At 34.6% G+C, this 19,247-nt stretch overlaps 1 protein-coding gene across 4 annotated transcripts in view; it reads left to right on the plus strand.

Moving 5' to 3' along the window:
• Positions 1-19,247, plus strand: part of LOC125652245 (DNA mismatch repair protein Msh3-like) — a 26,307-nt gene continuing 7,060 nt past the window's right edge. The window contains exons 1-16 of one of the 4 annotated variants that reach the window (XM_056165962.1): positions 1-271; positions 691-1,260; positions 3,275-3,391; positions 3,939-4,056; positions 4,599-4,732; positions 6,591-6,757; positions 7,307-7,413; positions 7,686-7,800; positions 8,616-8,810; positions 10,253-10,388; positions 11,257-11,444; positions 12,123-12,291; positions 12,404-12,468; positions 13,117-13,233; positions 15,485-15,592; positions 15,940-16,054. In XM_056165962.1, the coding sequence (XP_056021937.1) occupies positions 68-271; positions 691-1,260; positions 3,275-3,391; positions 3,939-4,056; positions 4,599-4,732; positions 6,591-6,757; positions 7,307-7,413; positions 7,686-7,800; positions 8,616-8,810; positions 10,253-10,388; positions 11,257-11,444; positions 12,123-12,291; positions 12,404-12,468; positions 13,117-13,233; positions 15,485-15,592; positions 15,940-16,054 (2,625 nt within the window). In that variant the 5' untranslated portion in view covers positions 1-67. Of the gene's footprint in view, positions 338-690; positions 1,261-3,274; positions 3,392-3,938; positions 4,057-4,598; positions 4,733-6,590; positions 6,758-7,306; positions 7,414-7,685; positions 7,801-8,615; positions 8,811-10,252; positions 10,389-11,256; positions 11,445-12,122; positions 12,292-12,403; positions 12,469-13,116; positions 13,234-15,484; positions 15,593-15,939; positions 16,055-19,247 lie in introns of all 4 variants that reach the window. The other 3 variants (XM_056165963.1, XM_056165964.1, XM_056165965.1) reach the window with 3 other exon arrangements.

Raw genomic sequence — 19,247 nt, forward strand, 5'->3', positions numbered from 1 at the left:
TATATTATGTATCTCCACACATGAGTTCAGTCAAAACAATGCTACAAATGTAGGCAAGCATAGTAAAATGTCGAAAAAGAAAATAAGCTTGACAAAATTAAAGGTTGTCGCGGAAAACAACGGGTCCAAGAAACAAATCACTATCTCCAAGTTTTTCTCTGCGCCTCTGCAACATTCTAAAGGCATTGAAAAGAATGCGCAAGATGAAGATGACCGAGATTTTCCCGTCGTTGTCATTGATGACGATTCTCCAAAGAAAACAGACACACAGGTGATGTTATAATTACAGAAAATAAAACATTAGATTCCAGGAAATAACACGAAAAGGGTCTACCGTGTGAGTATAGTTCTTATAACCCTGCACTCTCTGGCATGGCGTACTAGTACAGTACATCTGATTTGTCATATATGTACTGATATATATCACAGGCGCTTGTTTCATAAACTTGGCAAGCTATATACTATATTATAACAGTTATTATATAATATAGCTTGCCAAGTTTATGAAACAAGCGCTTGTGATATATATATATATATATATATGATCCCAGGAACCGGTAATTTTGTCTGTAAATAAAACGGGGTGGTATGGTATAGACCCCTACTATTTCTATATTACAGACAAAGTCACTGGTTCTGTGATATGTTATGCTGTGCACAGTGATCAGTATTGCAATGTATTTTTTACAGAGTGCGAAAACTGGGAAGAAAAGAGTAAGCGAAAAGAAAACAGAAAGTCGTGAAAATAAAAGGAAATGCTTACATCTATCTGAGAGCAGTTCCTCGGTATTTGCAGAGCTCCCCATGTCTCCATGTTCTCAGACTCAACCAAGTGCTTCCAGCACAGGAATCGACGGAACAGAAAAACCAAGTCACAGATTGTCACCGTCCACAAAATCCAAACTGGGAAAATTTAACGTGAATGAGATTCCCAGTTCTTCTGAAGTCAAAGATATAAAAACCACAGTTCCAAAGAAGCCAGTGATTGATGTAAGTTTTGAAGAAGATCGAGTTGAAGTTTGCAAAGATGCTAGCGGTTACGATAGTGAGGATGAGGAACGACCCTCTACCTCAAGAGACTTGACAGGGTTACAGAAGTTTGCTTCAGGAACAAGTGAAAAAGCCGCAGTCAACAGAAAAATGAAGATGAAGTACACGCCTCTAGAGCAACAGTACATGGAGCTGAAGGAGAGGTACCCTGACACCCTGCTGTTTGTGGAGTGCGGCTACAAATACCGGTTTTTTGGAGAAGATGCAGAGGTATGGAAGATATCTGAATAGAAATTGATGATTCGCTGACAGTTTAACCTGTCTAATCCGATAGCTGTGGAATCCATTTTCCCCAGAGAAATTTAAATTTCTGATCATCACAAATTTTGATTTTCCTAAGAACTTTACACTGTGCACATTCACTTATTAAACAGTAATTTGAGTTATCCCCCATTGTGGGATCAGCCAAAGGTCGATAGGTGAATAGAAAAATTTTCATTCTTTACTCTACCAAATGTAAGATATTACAACTGAATTATAGCTAATTATTAAGTTTTCATACAAGTTAATGGATTAACATTATTATTGTAATGGGCTGCCATTGATGGAAAATAGCAAATGTCAAAACTGCAGATCAGAAAATTATAAATGCCAATGTTGGGAAACAAGATTTTTTCATTGCAAGATAGCGGACAAGGAACATAACTTGATGCATAGTGTTGATATATGTATATGACACTTGGTCAATCTGACACTCACTAATAGAATCCTTTATTAGTACGAGTGTGGGATTGAGAAATTCCACCAAAGAGACAAGATTTGCAGTCTAGGATGAGTCTTTCTGTTGCTAAGTCCTATCAGCGAATCTTGTCCCTTAAGTGGAATTTCCCTATTCCACACAAGTAAATAAATATATATTATTACTACAATAACTTGATCCGAGGAGTCGGATCACATCGAGTTTGATCTGATGATCCGCGCCTGTCAACGAGACGTAATCCTACTCTTCGGATCAAGTTATTGTAGTAATGATAAATTTATTATATACCCCAATGCATTTTAAATCCACATTTATATGATACTAAATGTAATTCAAATGATCAAAAATACAGACATACAGTGAAATTATGTTTTGTGTATGCAGTTTTGTTTTTGACGCGGCCAATATTTTAAGCAAAAAACGTTGCGTTGATGCATTGTGATGTCATTGTGACGTTATCAGTTTCAGAGGGTACTGATACAGAATCAGAAAACAACAGGGTGGTGATCCGGAAAACCGGATCACACGCTTTGAAATTCACAGTATCAAAGAACGATACATTGATGGGTATATAATAATAAAGGATTATTTTTCTCATGTTTTATCTACTGTGCATTAATTCAAGAGGTTTGAGAAAATTTCAAATCATTACAATCCTCATTTGATCTTATTATTAAAAATAATTAAACAGTCAGTAAGTGCAAACTAAAAAAAAACTCAAGGTTGTTCACCAGAAAGCGATATCGAATTGAAATAACAAGGTACGATTAAGTACATAAAAAGGCCCAAAAAAGTTATTGCTTATTTGATTGCATTATTATGTCATGAATAAGACTTTTTCCTTCCTTTTTGGGGAGCGGAGTGGACCGAAAACCCTTGGCTAGCAAAGATGAATTTCATCCAGATTATTGCTTAAGAATAGGTGTGCCCATCTGTTGAGCAAATATTGTGTGTAAACAGAAGATGAAAAATGAATTTAGTATAAATTTGCTTGATACATGGGCTGTATATTTTCTAAAAGGAAAACCCCCTGAATTTATGAAATTTTTCATTGATTTTGGCATTTTTACAATGTTATGCCAACTTCACGCTCCTGTCATACAACACAAAGCAATTTTGGATCAAATTAAATGTAGTTTGGGCTTGCTTATATTTTTTAATTCAATGCCAGATTTTGGGACTTTACTGAAATCATCCATTTTCTGGGCCAGATGTCGACTGTAGAAACTGTACCTGCTTCTTTGAAGAAATCAGTACAAAATATTTTCTAAATGTAATGTAAATCATAGAAAATATATGACATCATAGTTGATGAGTTTGCAGCAGTGTAAGGCAGAAAAATCTCACATGGGAAATGTCTGTCACACACTGGTGATAATGTGAGAAAAAATCCTCTCCCACTGCCGATCACCGACATCAGATTTCACAGTTTCTCCATTTTGTGTATCCAACATCAGAAATTTTCAATGATTCTCTCAGAAAGAATGGAAATTAATTTGTTTTTCGATGTTTTATGCTCTGCAGAATGCAGCTCGGGTACTAAAGATTTACTGTCATCAGGACCACAACTTCATGACGGCGAGCATTCCTGTACACCGTCTGTTTGTACATATAAGGAGACTCGTAGTGGCAGGCTACAAGGTAGAACATTATGTAGATAAGTTAAGGCAGGTCACAAAAGGTTTGCCATAAAAAATCTGATGTAATCACGCATGATATAATGTCACAATGATGAAAATTTCATAGATGATTAATAATATGATGTGAATTATCTATGGCTTTTATTCATACAAATGAGATATACTTTTATAAGTGTTTGATATTAAGAAGAATTTCTTGTCCTGTCCTATCTCTTGTATAAAAATATGTATAATGCTAGACCCAGGATTTCATAATAAGTAGAGTATTGAGTGACGATAAAATTCCTGTGTACATCTCATTATCTAAAATGGTATCAGTTTGTACATTTTGTACTGATGGTTGAACTTTTTGTACTGATGGTGTACATTTTGTACTGATGGTTGTACATTCTTTACTGATGGTTGTACTTTTTGTAGTGATGGTTGAACTTTTTGTACTGATGGTTGTACTTTTTGTACTGATGATTGAACTTTTTGTACTGATGGTTGTACTTTTTGTACTGATGATTGAACTTTTTGTACTGATGATTGAACTTTTTGTACTGTAGGTGGGAGTAGTGAAACAAACAGAGACTGCAGCACTGAAGGCCTGCGGAGACAACAGAAGTGGACCCTTCACCAGAGAACTGACAGCCATGTACACTAAGTCCACTCTCTTTGGTCAAGATATCCTTCACTCAAGGATCAGTTTTGTAAATCATTTTCATGGAAAACCATCCTTTTTAGAATCATTAGGAAAAAGCCGGGGAATCATTGGGCTGCAGTTCCCGTAATAATGAATTCAGGTAGCACTCTGCTGGGAGGCCCAGGCAGGTGAAGTCCTCAGGTAACACTCTGCTGGGAGGCCCAGGCAGGTGAAGTCCTCAGGTAGCACTATACTGGGAGGCCCGGGAAGATGAGGCCCTTGGATGAAATCGATTTTAAACAATTTCAAAGCATAATGGAAGGCTTTTATTTGGTTTCCCTTTGTATTTTATAGTAGAGCCAGGTGTAGGGAATTTGATATTTGAATAGAAATGTTTTGAATCAAAGAGGCAGTATGCTCTTACTAAGAGAAAAGTAATTGTACCTAGACTAATTAATTTCTTGTTTCCTTCATATGACATTGTAAATCTCACTGCAAGTAGATCTGTTTATATTTCAGTGAATGAAAACAATGGACACCATGAATTTATGTATTCTATATAATTTTTCTTAACCTTCTGCACATGTTGATCCTGTGAATACCACAGAGGAGCTGCAAGGGGAGATAAATTCTGAGAGCAGTAGTAGTGAATTTCTGATGTGCGTATATGATGTTCCTCAAGATAAAGCATCAAAGCACCAAACCATAGGTATCCTAGTAAGTCAATACGCCATGATTTCTGGTTAGAAACCATATATCTAGAAGTAGGGGGAAACACCTATCCCAAGTTAAAATAAAGGGTTAAACTGTTTTCATTTAAATTAAATGTACAAAATTATTTTGAAATTACAATACAGTTAAACTTCGATATCTCGAACATTGATATCTCAAATATCATTGGTATGTCAAAGTGAGTTGGATTTTATATATGCATTTTTAGGTCTTTTTTTTTTATTGAGTTGGTTTACGGATCCGCTGCACTGATTTTTTGGGATGTTGGGAAAAAATAAAATGATTTTTCACTCCTTTTTATATTTCCAATGCTGTAATTTTTTCCTTTTCACAAAAAAAAAAAAAAAAATAAATAAATAAAAGAAAGAAAAGAAAATAGATTCCACTGGACTGAATATTTGGACAGACACCTCCGTCGAAATCTCGTGACAGTCCATAATATTCATGTGTCCTGTGTGGAATATCATCCAACTTCAGCCAGTGCTAACAATTATTCTGCACCATAGTAACAATGCTTTTTGCTTCCAATAAGTTATCTGTTTATGAAACTAACTTCTGATTAGCATTAGTTATGCATTGCATACCGTTTAGATATGTAAATCCCAAAATAAAAACAAACACTTGTTTTCAGATGGCATCCATGACGTACATTGGGTTGCACTAATCACCTAAACAAGTATAACCCTACCTGACCTTACCATGCATACATTTTGTCAAGGATACACTTTTAAATTCTTAATAATGAATTTTAAAGAAATATTCTTCATAATCAATATGTGTAATTCTCCATATATTGAAGGAGGTTGAAAACATATTTAACATTGCTGAATTCATTCATTGTATAAAATTTGTTGACTACCAACAATAAATTGATATGACCTGTATAAAATTCAGAAATTTTGAATAAATTTTTATAGGGTTCATGAATTTTATTTATAACTTTACTTGACTTCATAAATAAGACTTTAAAACTTAAAAGTAAATTTTTAGACAAAATATATGCTTGGTAACGTCAGTCAGGATTTTAGTACTTCAGGTGATTAGCACGTCCCTATATACGTCATGGATGCCATCTTTTGAATGGAAAAACGATGTGGTTCTTTTATTTTGGGATTTACATAGCTAAATGGTAAACAATGGACATTTGATAATGATAGAAAGTTAATTTAATAAACAAATAACATTTTTGAAGGAAACAGCATTGTTGCCAAGGTGCACAATAGTCGCTATATACCACCGTATTAAGTTGACAGTGAAGAGAATATTAAAGTTGATAATAAAACATGGACCTCAAATCAAGTCCATTTTTATTACTTAACATTTTGTCATTTGAACTTTTTTTTTTACCTCCTCTGAACGGATTTGAAAATTTTGAAATCCGTAAAGCAATTAAAAAAAAAAAAATTGGCCTTACCTCGATATCTCGAACCCTCAGATATTTCGAAGTTTTTTTTTCTCAGCACAATCGAGTTTGAGATAACGAAATTTGACTGTATTGATATATGTATGGATTATAGTGAAGTTTACGATTATTCAGGTACTCACCAGTACCTAACAATGTAAATACAAGTACAATTTTCTTTTTATCAGTCTCCATCTTGTTTCACATGAAGTTAATTTTTTTAAAAACAGAAATAAATTCTAGACAATTATTTTGACGAGTCTTAAACTTTAAACTTGTTTGCATGTAGTAGGTTAATATTCTTGATCTTAGTTAATAGTATTTCAAGCCATGCAGCCATCGACATGGAGTGTGATAATAAATGAGATCTTAGTCTCATATTTTAAGCCATGCAGCTGTCGACGAGAGTGTGATATATGAGATCTTAGTTGCGTATTTTAGGCTGTGCAGCCGTCAACAGGAAGTGTAATATATGACAGCTTTGAGGATTCCGATCTCAGGAGTCAGCTGGAGATGAGAATTCTTCACATCCAACCAGTGGAGTTTTTAACCAGTAAAACGCTGTCTGGTGCGACCCAGAAACTGTTGTCAGACATTGCAGCTTTAAGGTACAGTGTGTATCCAATGGAAGGAGAGTTTGGTTGTCATGAGTAACTTTAAATTGTATATTTTTGATAATGCATGTACACAAGCTTATCAAGAAGTTGCACTTATGGTGGACTTTCAATTTCAATTATGATATTGTATAGCATTTTTGCAATACTGTACCAGATTGTTTTTGGAATTTTTATGCCCCCGGAATCGAAGATTCAGCGGCATATAGTTTTTGGCCTCTCCGTCTGTCTGTCTGTGGCAAAAAACTTTAACCTTGGTCATATCTTTTATACCATAAGAGGTAGAGCTTTCCTAATTTGGTATGTTTATTTCTTGACACCAAAATCTTTGACCTTGTGACCTTAATATTGAGCTTTGACCTTGTTCCACTTTGTTTTAATCCGGGGGCATCAGTGTTTTACACACACATCTTGTTTTGATAGTATCAAGTGAGATAGTATAGCATGATACAGTATTTTACAGCTACTGTATTTTATATTATTTTATTGACAATGTGTGAGGCAGGAAATCGGTGTAGTTGAAATTGCACTTTGTGATTTCAGGTCAACAGATGATGACAGGTTGAGGCAGGAGCGTAGTGATGATGAGGTGTTTGAATTCAGATCAGCCTTTAAAGCCGTGTCTGATTTTTACAAGGAACATGGGAAAGGTACTAGTGTTAATGACTTGTTAATAGGAAAATTTAATATATGATGATACACTTGTGTGTAAACAAATGTGAATACATGTGGAATCACTCGTGTTTGTAGAATGAACATTTCATTGGATTGATGTTGTAGTAGAAGTGTTTTTATTACTTTTATATGTAGCTCAGTTTTACCATGAACACTACAAAATTACCCCCACCCTTCATGTGAAGTTTGATGTGTTGACCCCTCGGTTGTACAATCTGTGTCATCGTTGAACATTTCTGTGTTGTAGACCCCTCAGTTGTACAATTCGTGATCAATCTTTCTCCTCCGGTCATAAGTTGTCTAGCTGCGGTGTTGAAATACTTAAAAGACTTTGGCCTCCAAAAAGCCTTTGACGATGCCAGGTAAGGAAAAAAGATGAAAAGAGCGGCATTGCTGAATGAAAATGAATGAGAAAGGATTACCGTATATATTTACCTATAAGTCGATTGGATATTTTTTAGGCTATTTTGAAGGGATTTGTCATTGACCTGCTTATAAGTTGGTAGAACTTTTTTCAAGAATTGATTGACAATTTCAAATCAATGCTCTAACATTTTTACCTCTGTTTCAAATGATATTTTGAGAAATTCGCCAAATATTTATTCATTTTCTCAACAAATCAATTTCAATAATAAACACTTAAGACAATAAAATCATTGAAATATGTAAGTACTTGTACTTTATGCATAATTTTAGAATACATAAGTAATATGATAAGTCCAGTCAACGATAATCATTCTAATCAACACCGTCCAGAAAAATACTAATCTTCTTAGGACTCACCTATAAGTTGGATATAGAGTTTGGGACCAAATTTTAACTCCCAAAAATCTTACTTATAGGTGAGTATATACGGTAGATTCTTGTGTGAAACTTCAATCATTTAATTAGCATACAGTTGAACATCGATGTCTCGAACATTGATATCTCGAATACCATGGATTTATTGAAGTGAGTTGAAAGTCCCAAGTACATTTTCTTTATGTATTTTAACCTCAATATCTTGAACCTTCAAATATCTCAAAGTTTTTTATCAGTTCCATCAAGTTCAAGATAACCAGGTTTGACTGTAGTATGGGGTCTATCATTAACTTATGTACAATTCCTTAGTGTAACATTCTGCATCAAATAGATTTAATCAAAATAAAAGACTACTGTATGACATCAAACATTTTAGTGACTTCACCCAGTTTTCTGAGAAGTTGAAGCATCTTCACATGCCTGGAAACACAGTGCGAAATTTGGAACTCTTTTGTAATCAGAGTGATGGCAAGGAGAAATACTCTGTATATTGGATGATTAATCAGACGGTCACCAAGTTTGGCAGCAGAAAACTCAGGGCCTGGCTAGCTCATCCTCTGATGGACATCAAGTAGGAACAAAATTCTAATTACAAATCTAATACAGTATAATCTGTCTAAACCAGCTATGTGTGGTTCCAAAGAAATTGGCCGGTTTGCACAGAGTCCGGAGTGCAGAATGTTGACAAGAAGGGGAGTTGCTTCCCTTGTATTCACTATCTATGCATACGTGTGTAATGATTGCTAACGTTTTAATATAACACAAAAGAATTCAAAATGTAAAAATATAAATGTCAGTGTTTTATTGTCGTGCTCGTTTGAAAAAGTTTCAATTTCTATTAAACAGTTTAAAATCTGGGAATTATTCGCGCAATTTTCTCTTGGTAAATTGTCGATTTCGTCTACATCATCGCCGTTATCAAGTGCTACATTATGTACGTTCGTCAAGTTTGTGTTGTGTTCGTTTAAAATTTGTCTTTCCCAGCTTTCATTGTAAATGTATCGCTTTCAACTGTCTCAATTTGTGAAATGGAAACTAATGTAATTCCGAGTGATCGACCGGACATGGCGAGTTGTGCTAACTAACTGCATACCATCACTGTCTGACTCGCCGTAGAGCTCCGAGAAGTCCACGAGGGGAAACTCTGCTTTTGGAAAACTTAACGGGATTGTTGCCGATTTTGTTTAATTCCAAGAATGTGTCGAATTCATCGATTAATTGAACTTTGTCTTTTAATGTCAATTCTCGTCTCTGTCGTTAGGGGGAGGGCACCATTACCTCGTCCGTGGTGCTGTCATAATTGTGCACCCCCTAAAAATCAGGTTTTATTTTACACTGACTCATCGCCAGTTGCACTCTTTTACTTACCTGTGGCTTCCCTTGAGACACCCTTTGTGTACACCGCGTGTGATCGACCGAATACCGACAGGTTGGTCATCGTGGGGTGGTTGGTTTAAATGCGATAATTAGAGCTAATTACGAGCAGTTGGAACCTTGTGTACACCGAATACAATTGACCGCAACAATTAGGGTAGTGTATCATCGAGGGGCCGGTTTACACAGGATAATTAAAGTTAATTGATAGCAGTTGGGACTGTGTAAGCCGGCCGATATACAGAATACGCAGTATCCGGAGTACAGGGAATTATTAATAAAGGATTTGTTAAAGAAATGTTAGGGACTATATTTTTTGGCCGGAATTGACAGAGCGCCGGAGTACTCAGAGGCCGGTTTGGACAAATTATACTGTATACGGCAGAAAAGTTGTGTCACACACCGTAACAATTTAGTGCACACATTAAAAATAATAGTTTTGCTTATTTCTTAGTTGCATCAGATTAATATTATTTTATGTCTGTTTTTTATGAATTTATTGTTCCTTGTTTTAGTTTGTTTTACATGTAAAGCGCTTTAGTTTAATTGGGTTGATGAGATAAAGTGATATATAAATTTACAATAATGATAATATTAATAATAACAACATTAAACTTGGAAAATAATTTTTTTTTTCAGAGAAATTTTATCAAGACAGGAAGCAGTGAATGGAATTTTAGACCATATCAACTGTAGCAGTCTGAGTAGACTGAGAAGCATACTGCAAAAGTCACCTGACCTGGAAAGAGGGCTGTGCTCAATATATCATGAAAAAGTATACATTACCTAAGAATTTCATTGCATATGCATTTACAGCAAAAACTGCCTAATCCAAGACCTGTGCAATCTGTTTCACTGGGCATTCCTACCCTTATTTTCAATCTTTCATTGTTTTTTTTACACTGTTTATTTGGACACACTGTGTATTCAGACAAAATCCTTATCTCCCAGTGCATGTCAGATTAGACAGGTTTCACTGTACCTATGTCAGATTAGACAGGTTTCACTGTATATGTCAGATTAGACAGGTTTCACTGTATATGTCAGATTAGACAGGTTTCACTGTAAATGTCAGATTAGACAGGTTTCACTGTATATGCAGATATGATATCAGTTTTCACCATTTTGAAATTGCACAGTTTTACTATTGCAATTATACGACTTTGCGGTTTGATACTTTAGATTTGATAACACCTGTACCTGTACAAGTTTAATCTTTATAGTGGCAATGTGATATGAAATTGTCATTTCATGATTCAAGTGGTGATGTTACAAAATGTGAGATCTATGAGTGTAGAAAGTACATACATACATTTAAGATAATTTGTAGTGTGTGTGCAAACTAATGTACACTTGTGTATTATTATGCCCCAGGAATCGATTCAGGGGCATATAGTTTTTGAGCTGTCTGTCTGTGGCAAAAATTTTAACCTTGGTCATATCTTTTACATCATAAGGAGTAGACCTTTCATATTTGGTATGTGTACTTCTTGTGGCAAGACCTTTCCATTGATACCAAAATCTCTGATCATGTGACCTTAACTTTGACCTGGTTCCACTTTGTTGTAATCTGGGGGCATCAGTGTAGTGTACAAGAATTTGATGCAGTGTTGTATGCTTGTTTATTTGTTTGTTTATTGCAGTGTAGTGTACAAGAATTTTATGCGGTGTGCAGGTCCCTGTCCACATTGGTGGCTGAGGTAGAGGATGTTAAGACATGGTGGATGGAGAAATTGTCCTGTTCCTTACTGCAGACAATTTGTACCGATGTTCCTGATCTGCTCTGTAACATCAAGCAGTTCAAGGAGGCATTGGATGAAACAGGTGTTAAGTAAGCTGGCATTTCTGAAATGAATTAATAGCTCACCTGAGTCTTTTGATTTTGGTGACTTTTCTTATTAAGATTTTCAGTCGTCAGATCCAGTAAGAAAGCCTCATTTTCTGATCAGTCGAGACAAAAATATACTTTTTTTTTAACCCCAAAAGGTCACATGCTATGTCACCACATCCATCACCTTAGTGGTAATTAGAGAAGTGAGCAGGGCCCTCAGGTGAGCAATGTAGACCGTGGGTCTCTGTTTAGAGTTGCCTAGGATCTGTTATAGGGGGTCAGATATCTGTATTGTCAAGGGTTTTGTCTTTAGACAATAAGTATTAAGGAAGTAGATACTGTTTTTGAGTGAATGTTTTGGCTTGATAGTGCTTCACGCTTTCATGTAGAGGGGTGTAAATGCACTAGTCATGCCTCTCTGGTTACAGACTTTCAAAATTTCAATATCACTGATATACAAGTATACATACAACATAGTTACTGTATCACAAGCACATAAAATGTAACAAGTCGTATTAAGAAAAATATAATATTGGAATGAATTTCACGAACAGTGGAATTTCTATAGAACCTTAGGTATACATGTACAGAACAGATTTAGGCATTATCTAATTCCATGTACCAAGCATGTGTTAAAGCAGAATGTAAATGTGAAATGGAAGCATGATTTTTTTTCAGGGCTAATGACAACACTAGAATTTTCATTAATGAAGAAGACTTCCCTGACATCAGAAAGAAGAAGAATCAGATACAGACAGTGAGGACAGAAATCATGGAGCATCGACGAGAAGTCCGACTTCGCTTGCACCAGCCATCTCTGGACTATGTCTCAATCATGGGGACAGAGGTAAGCATGCACTGTTCTGTTTGAGATCATTTATTTGTGGAATAGCCACAGTATTTTGGATAACACTTAATATGAAGTTTTGAATAAAGATAGTTTTCCATCAATGTTTCAGTACTTGATAGAAATCAAGAATGCTCATATTCATCTTGTGCCTCAAGACTGGATCAAAATTAACAGGTAACATGACATCCAAAGTAGACAATAGGATATTTCATTATAGATATCATTTTGTTATGAACTGTATCTTGTTTTAGACTAGATTGTTTTTATTCCCCTGAGATAAAAGATGGGAGGCAAGTGTTGTTGCTTGTATGTTTGTTTATCTGTCCACATCTTCAAATTTAGTCATATATTTTGAGCTCTATAAGATGGAAACCCCATTCTTGTTAATGGAAAGGTGAAGGTCACATCTTCATTCTAGGTCATATCATGGTCAAAGGTCAACTTAGCCACTCCAAGTCTTGGCCATATTTACAGGCATAGTTTTCACAAGTGCATCTTGTTTGTCAATGCTGAGGAGTGAAATGTGTATTTTGAAAACAATGCTAACTTCATTAAGCTTGTGAATTAATAAAAATAGTTTGTATTTTGCTTTTCTTGAAAGTACCATGTTTCTAATGTGGAGTTGAGACTGTGATAAGAATGGAATGAGCTTACTCACCCTAATACATGTAATTTGGGAAAGGACTAAAATAGGCTATGTCTGCTGCCTAATCCCTTTCACTTTTTGTGAATAAAATTATTATAAATTACTCACTCTAATATGCACCAGTAATGCTTTTCCAGAAATATTTGATATTACTGCACATTTGTTTCTTTCAACAGCACAAAAACTGCGAGTAGATTTCACTCTCCATTTATTCAAGAGAAAGTCAAAGAGCTGAATCAGTTACAGGAACAATTGGTTATAGTGTCACAGGCAGCTTGGTTGACATTTCTGCAGTAAGTAATGATGGATCAGGTTTATTAACTGATCCATATGTTTTAATTTTTTGGAAAAATGCAGTATTATTGTGTAGAGTTCATCATATAATGCTTTATGGCATGAAAGCTATACAACATGAATGTGGAACTTGTTAACTTATTTTTATTGTAGGACGCTTAGTGTTTATTGTAGGAAGTTTAGTGTTTATTTTAGGAAGTTTAGTGTTTATTTTAGGACATTTAATGTTTATTGTAGGTAGTTTAATGTTTATTGTAGGAAGTTTAAGGAGGTACTCTACATCGTCATAATGGCTGACTTCCTTTTAAAACATGGATGAAAAAATCAATATTAGCAATATTTGACTTTTCCTTTTCAATTTAAATACCTAGCCAAGTAGCTCAGTAAGTTAACATACCGCAGATGACAGATTTGAGTCTAGCAGGGGTTTCAAATTTTTAACTAGTTTTTAAGAAAATAAAGTAAATTTGAAAATTTTCAACTTCAAAATATTGTACAAATCCTCCATTTTTCATCTACATCGTTTCTCTGGTGTAGCATTCCTCCTTAATGTTTATTGTAGTTAGTTTAATAATGATTATTGTAGGATGTTTAATGTTTATAGTAGGACGTTTGATGTTTATTGTAGGATGTTTAATGTTTATAGTAGGATGTTTGATGATTATTGTAGGATGTTTAATGTTTATAGTAGGACGTTTGATGTTTATTGTAGGATGTTTAATGTTTGTAGTAGGACGTTTGATGTTTATTGTAGGATGTTTAATGTTTATAGTAGGACGTTTGATGTTTATTGTAGGATGTTTAATGTTTATAGTAGGATGTTTGACAGGGTTCGAAATTAACTCATGTCCGTAAGTCCGAGACTAGTAAAAAACGTGTCGGACTAGTGAACTCTCTATAGTACTAGTCCGTACGGACTAGTGAAAATCCAGAAATCAATCTTGAATTGGTAAAGATTTTTAGCAAGATCTGTCTGAGTCTCTTAGATGTTTGAACTTATGGTTGATTACCTGCATGGTCAAGTGTTTGCATGACTATGACAGCCTGATCTTCCTAACACATGGAGTGTGTTCGAGACCGCCGTTCTTCGAACATGCACAAATTGTCAAATTCCTGCCGATTCCGAACGCCGAGTACACATCACGAGAACGTGTTCTAGGTGCAAGAATTGCAAGTAGTGTGGTCTGAAAACATGCACGTTTGTGCGCACATTTTCTCGTCATTCATGACTCTAACACAGTAGTTCATAACACTATAGATCATGACTTGGTCAATCGAGTGAATTTTTTTTACTTTATTGATAAAATTTCGAACTCTTGTGACTTTGAGATCTGAGCACCAAAACAACAGGAACGTCGATCTCGAACGCACTTATGGACATTTATAAAAGGATTAACTCAGAGGATGATATTGTATGCTTCTGAAGATCTTGAATGCGAAATAAAATATGGTGGTCTCTTTTTCTTTTATAGGTGTCAGAAATTGAATTGTTTGCAACTGTGATGTGTTTGATTTGATTAAATACTATTGAATAAAATGAAGATCATTTTATTATATACTGGACGGACTAGTGAAATGCTTTGCTGACTAGTGAACATCAACAGGTACTAGTCCGTACGGACTAGTGCTTGAAAAAGTTAATTTCGAACCCTGGTTTGATGTTTATAGTAGGATGTTTAATGTTTATAGTAGGATGTTTAATGTTTATTGTAGTATGTTTGATGTTTATTGTAGGATGTTTAATGTTTATTGTAGTATGTTTGATGTTTATTGTAGGATGTTTAATGTTTATAGTAGGATGTTTGATGTTTATTGTAGGATGTTTAATGTTTATAGTAGGATGTTTGATGTTTATTGTAGGATGTTTGATGTTTATTGTAGGATGTTTAATGTTTATAGTAGAATGTTTGATGTTATTGTAGGATGTTTAATGTTTATAGTAGGATGTTTGATGTTTATTGTAGGATGTTTGATGTTATTGTAGGATGTTTAATGTTTACAGTAGGATGTTTGATGTTTATTGTAGGATGTTTGATGTTTATTGTAGGATGTTTAATGTTTATAGTAGGACATTTGATGTTTATTGTAGGATGTTTATTGTAGGATGTTTAATGTTTATTGTAGGATGTTTAATGTTTATTGTAGTATGTTTGATGTTTATTGTAGGATGTTTAATGTTTATAGTAGGATGTTTGATGTTTATTGTAGGATGTTTAATGTTTATAGTAGGATGTTTGATGTTTATTGTAGGACGTTCAACGAGGGATTCAGAAGATACAAAAGAGCAGTGGATCACCTAGCAACATTTGACTGCTTGTTCTCCTTAGCAATGGTTGCTAAGCATCAGGACTTCTGCAGGTACAGTGAATAGTGTATTTATATTCAATTCCTTGTTTTCCTTAGGAATAATGGCTTCTTCAGGTAGAGCAAATAGTGTATTTATTATCCCTTTGTAATTCATTCCAAGAGGGGATATAGTAGCAGAATAGTTTGTATGTGAGTATGTGTAAGTGAATGTGAGCATGTATCACTGAATTTGTACACACCCTACAGGCCACATTTTCTCTCAATTGTTTAATGATTTAGTTAGGGATTTAAAAGATGCATTTCACCAATAGCTGATGTCTGATTGCAGTAACCTATCAGGAGAGGAAAATTCCAAACTATTATGCATTCAATCTTTTGATGTTTTACACTATTTACAGGCCAGTTATATGTGCTGATGAGATATGTATAGAAATAAGACAAGGCAGGCATCCTGTGATTCAGCACCTGCTTGGTGCTGGTGGACAGTATGTTGCCAACGATACAATTCTACAGGTATGTTATGTTTGAGGGGGGTATGTAAAATGATACAATTCTACAGGTATGTTATGTTTGAGGGGGGTATGTTAAATGATACAATTCTACAGGTATGTTATGTTGGAGGGGGGTATGTTAAATGATACAATTCTACAGGTATGTTATGTTGGAGGGGGGTATGTTAAATGATACAATTCTACAGGTATGTTATGTTTGAGGGGGGTATGTTAAATGATACAATTCTACAGGTATGTTATGTTTGAGGGGGGTATGTTAAATGATACAATTCTACAGGTATGTTATGTTTGAGGGGGGGTATGTTAAATGATACAATTCTACAGGTATGTTATGTTTGAGGGGGGTATGTTAAATGATACAATTCTACAGGTATGTTATGTTTGAGGGGGGTATGTTAAATGATACAATTCTACAGGTATGTTATGTTTGAGGGGGGTATGTTAAATGATACAATTCTACAGGTATGTTGGAGGGGTATGTTAAACAGTTTTGAGATAATTTACTGTTTACCAGGAAATGAGGGTAACAAGTAAATTTAGATAAACCCAGTTTTGGATTTGCTTATTTAGGATGAGGATGAAATGGGCAACATTAAAACGGGATAAATTTTTTCGAGTATACAGTAAAACACTTATAATGAATTCACACTTACAGTAAAACACAGTTACAGCAAACACACTTATAATGAATTCACACTTACAGTAAAAACAGTTACAGAGAACATGCTTATAAAGAATTCACACTTACAGTAAAACACAGTTACAGCAAACACACTTATAATGAATTCACACTTACAGTAAAACACAGTTACAGCAAACACACTTATAATGAATTCACAGTTACAGTAAAACACAGTTACAGTGAATACACTTATAATGAATTCACACTTACAGTAAAAAAAATTTTACAGCAAACACGCTTATAATGAATTCGCACTTACAGTAAAACACAGTTACAGCAAACACACTTATAATGAATTCACACTTATAGTAAAACACAGTTACAGCAAACACACTTATAATGAATTCACACTTACAGTAAAAACAGTTACAGAGAACATGCTTATAAAGAATTCACACTTACAGTAAAACACAGTTACAGCAAACACACTTATAATGAATTCACACTTACAGTAAAACACAGTTACAGCAAACACACTTATAATGAATTCACAGTTACAGTAAAACACAGTTACAGTGAATACACTTATAATGAATTCACACTTACAGTAAAAAAATTTTTACAGCAAACACGCTTATAATGAATTCGCACTTACAGTAAAACACAGTTACAGCAAACACACTTATAATGAATTCACACTTACAGTAAAACAGTTACAGCAAACACACTTATAATGAATTCACACTTACAGTAAAACACAGTTACAGTGAATACACTTATAATGAATTCACACTTATAGTAAAACACAGTAAAATACAATTACAGAGAACACACTTATAATGAATTCACACTTACAGTAAAACACAATTACAGAGAACACACTTATAATGAATTCACACTTACAGTAAAACACAATTACAGAGAACACACTTATAATGAATTCACACTTACAGTAAAACACAATAACAAAGAACACACTTATAATGAATTCACACTTACAGTAAAACACAGTTACAGCAAACACACTTATAATGAATTCACACTTACAGTAAAACACAATTACAGAGAACACACTTATAATGAATTCACACTTACAGTAAAACACAATTACAGAGAACACACTTATAATGAATTCACACTTACAGTAAAACACAGTTACAGCAAACACGCTTAGGGCTATTCCAGCAAAAAACGTATGGGGGGGAGGGACGGCAGCCGATATTTTTTTGGATGGGTGGGGGTGATTTTGGAAAATATATTTGTATGGGTGGTTGTCTTCCAGGTTAAATAAAAAACATGGGTGCCTGTGAATTATGATAAAAATGAAAACGTATCACGTTACGTTTCTTTTATTACAAAAGAAGAAGAAAAGCGGAGCCATTCTACATTAACTTAAGTACGGAAAAAAGATTGATAAATGGGCAGATAACTCAATGTTACCGTAAACCTTTCCCCTCCAAGGCGTTACCCAACCTATTGTACCTGTCCTAAACGACCACCTGTCTAACGCAACCAACGATCATGAGTTTTACAACCTTTTCGTGTAATTTCACCTTTAAGAAACGACTGTCCATTTTTTCGATTACAACGCGATTCCTACTTTCGATTTCAGTCGAACATGACTATTCTGGGAATTATCGCTCCTAACACTTTCGTTTTAAAATACACAGGTAATAGATCAGAGGTGATCTTCTTTAATCGGCACTCTGAATCAATTATTATACCCAAGCTATCAATTGGTTAACGTGTAATTAACATGCAGTGTCGTGTGAGGTTAATTACCAAAACCCGAGTTGTTGTTTATTTAACAAAATCAAGGATCAGGGAATCACGACCGTTGTTTCCGAAGGTGTGAATTTCAACAGACTTTGAGATGTGCGGGGTAATTCGGATATGAAATCTCCCACCTGTTATATCATTACGTTTAACAGAGTGGAAAATTTGCCTGATTGCGATATAAATCGGGTAAATATTATGCTTGGGACTGAAATTTTAAATGGAATATTCGCGAGTTTCCTGTAGGCCTACGAGAGATTGTAGGGGGAAAAGTCAAAGGAAAAACGTCACAATCTATATGCATACACTTTGTAATTTAGGGAAATATCTATGTCTTGCACTTAAGTTGCGAGAAAACCTAACTCGTTGAAAAGTTCTCCGTTGCTTGCTTGAATTTGTACACCACTATACAATGCCATTTTAAGTATACATATTGTAACTGATGTAATAAGACACTTGTCTTTTAAAAGCAATAAAGAGAGTAACAATATATGTGAATTTAAATTTAAAGTGATATAATATATTCATATTTTATTTAGTTTTATATCATTAAAAAAACAACTTCTTGTTATTTCAACAATTAACAAGCACCCAGATCATGACATGAGTAAAAAGGACATGCACATCTAGTCCAGAAATGATATGACAATATCCCACATCATTAGTGAAACTGTTCGTTTATAGTAAGCAAACAGAGCTTAGGTTTCTACAACTCGCATGTTTCCAGAGTATACAAAATCAATTGCATTTATTCTTTCATTTTATATGCTGAGATCATCCTTTTTTTCTCCCTACC

The sequence above is a fragment of the Ostrea edulis genome, chromosome 5 (genome assembly GCF_947568905.1).
Source record: "Ostrea edulis chromosome 5, xbOstEdul1.1, whole genome shotgun sequence".
Taxonomy (NCBI): domain Eukaryota; kingdom Metazoa; phylum Mollusca; class Bivalvia; order Ostreida; family Ostreidae; genus Ostrea; species Ostrea edulis.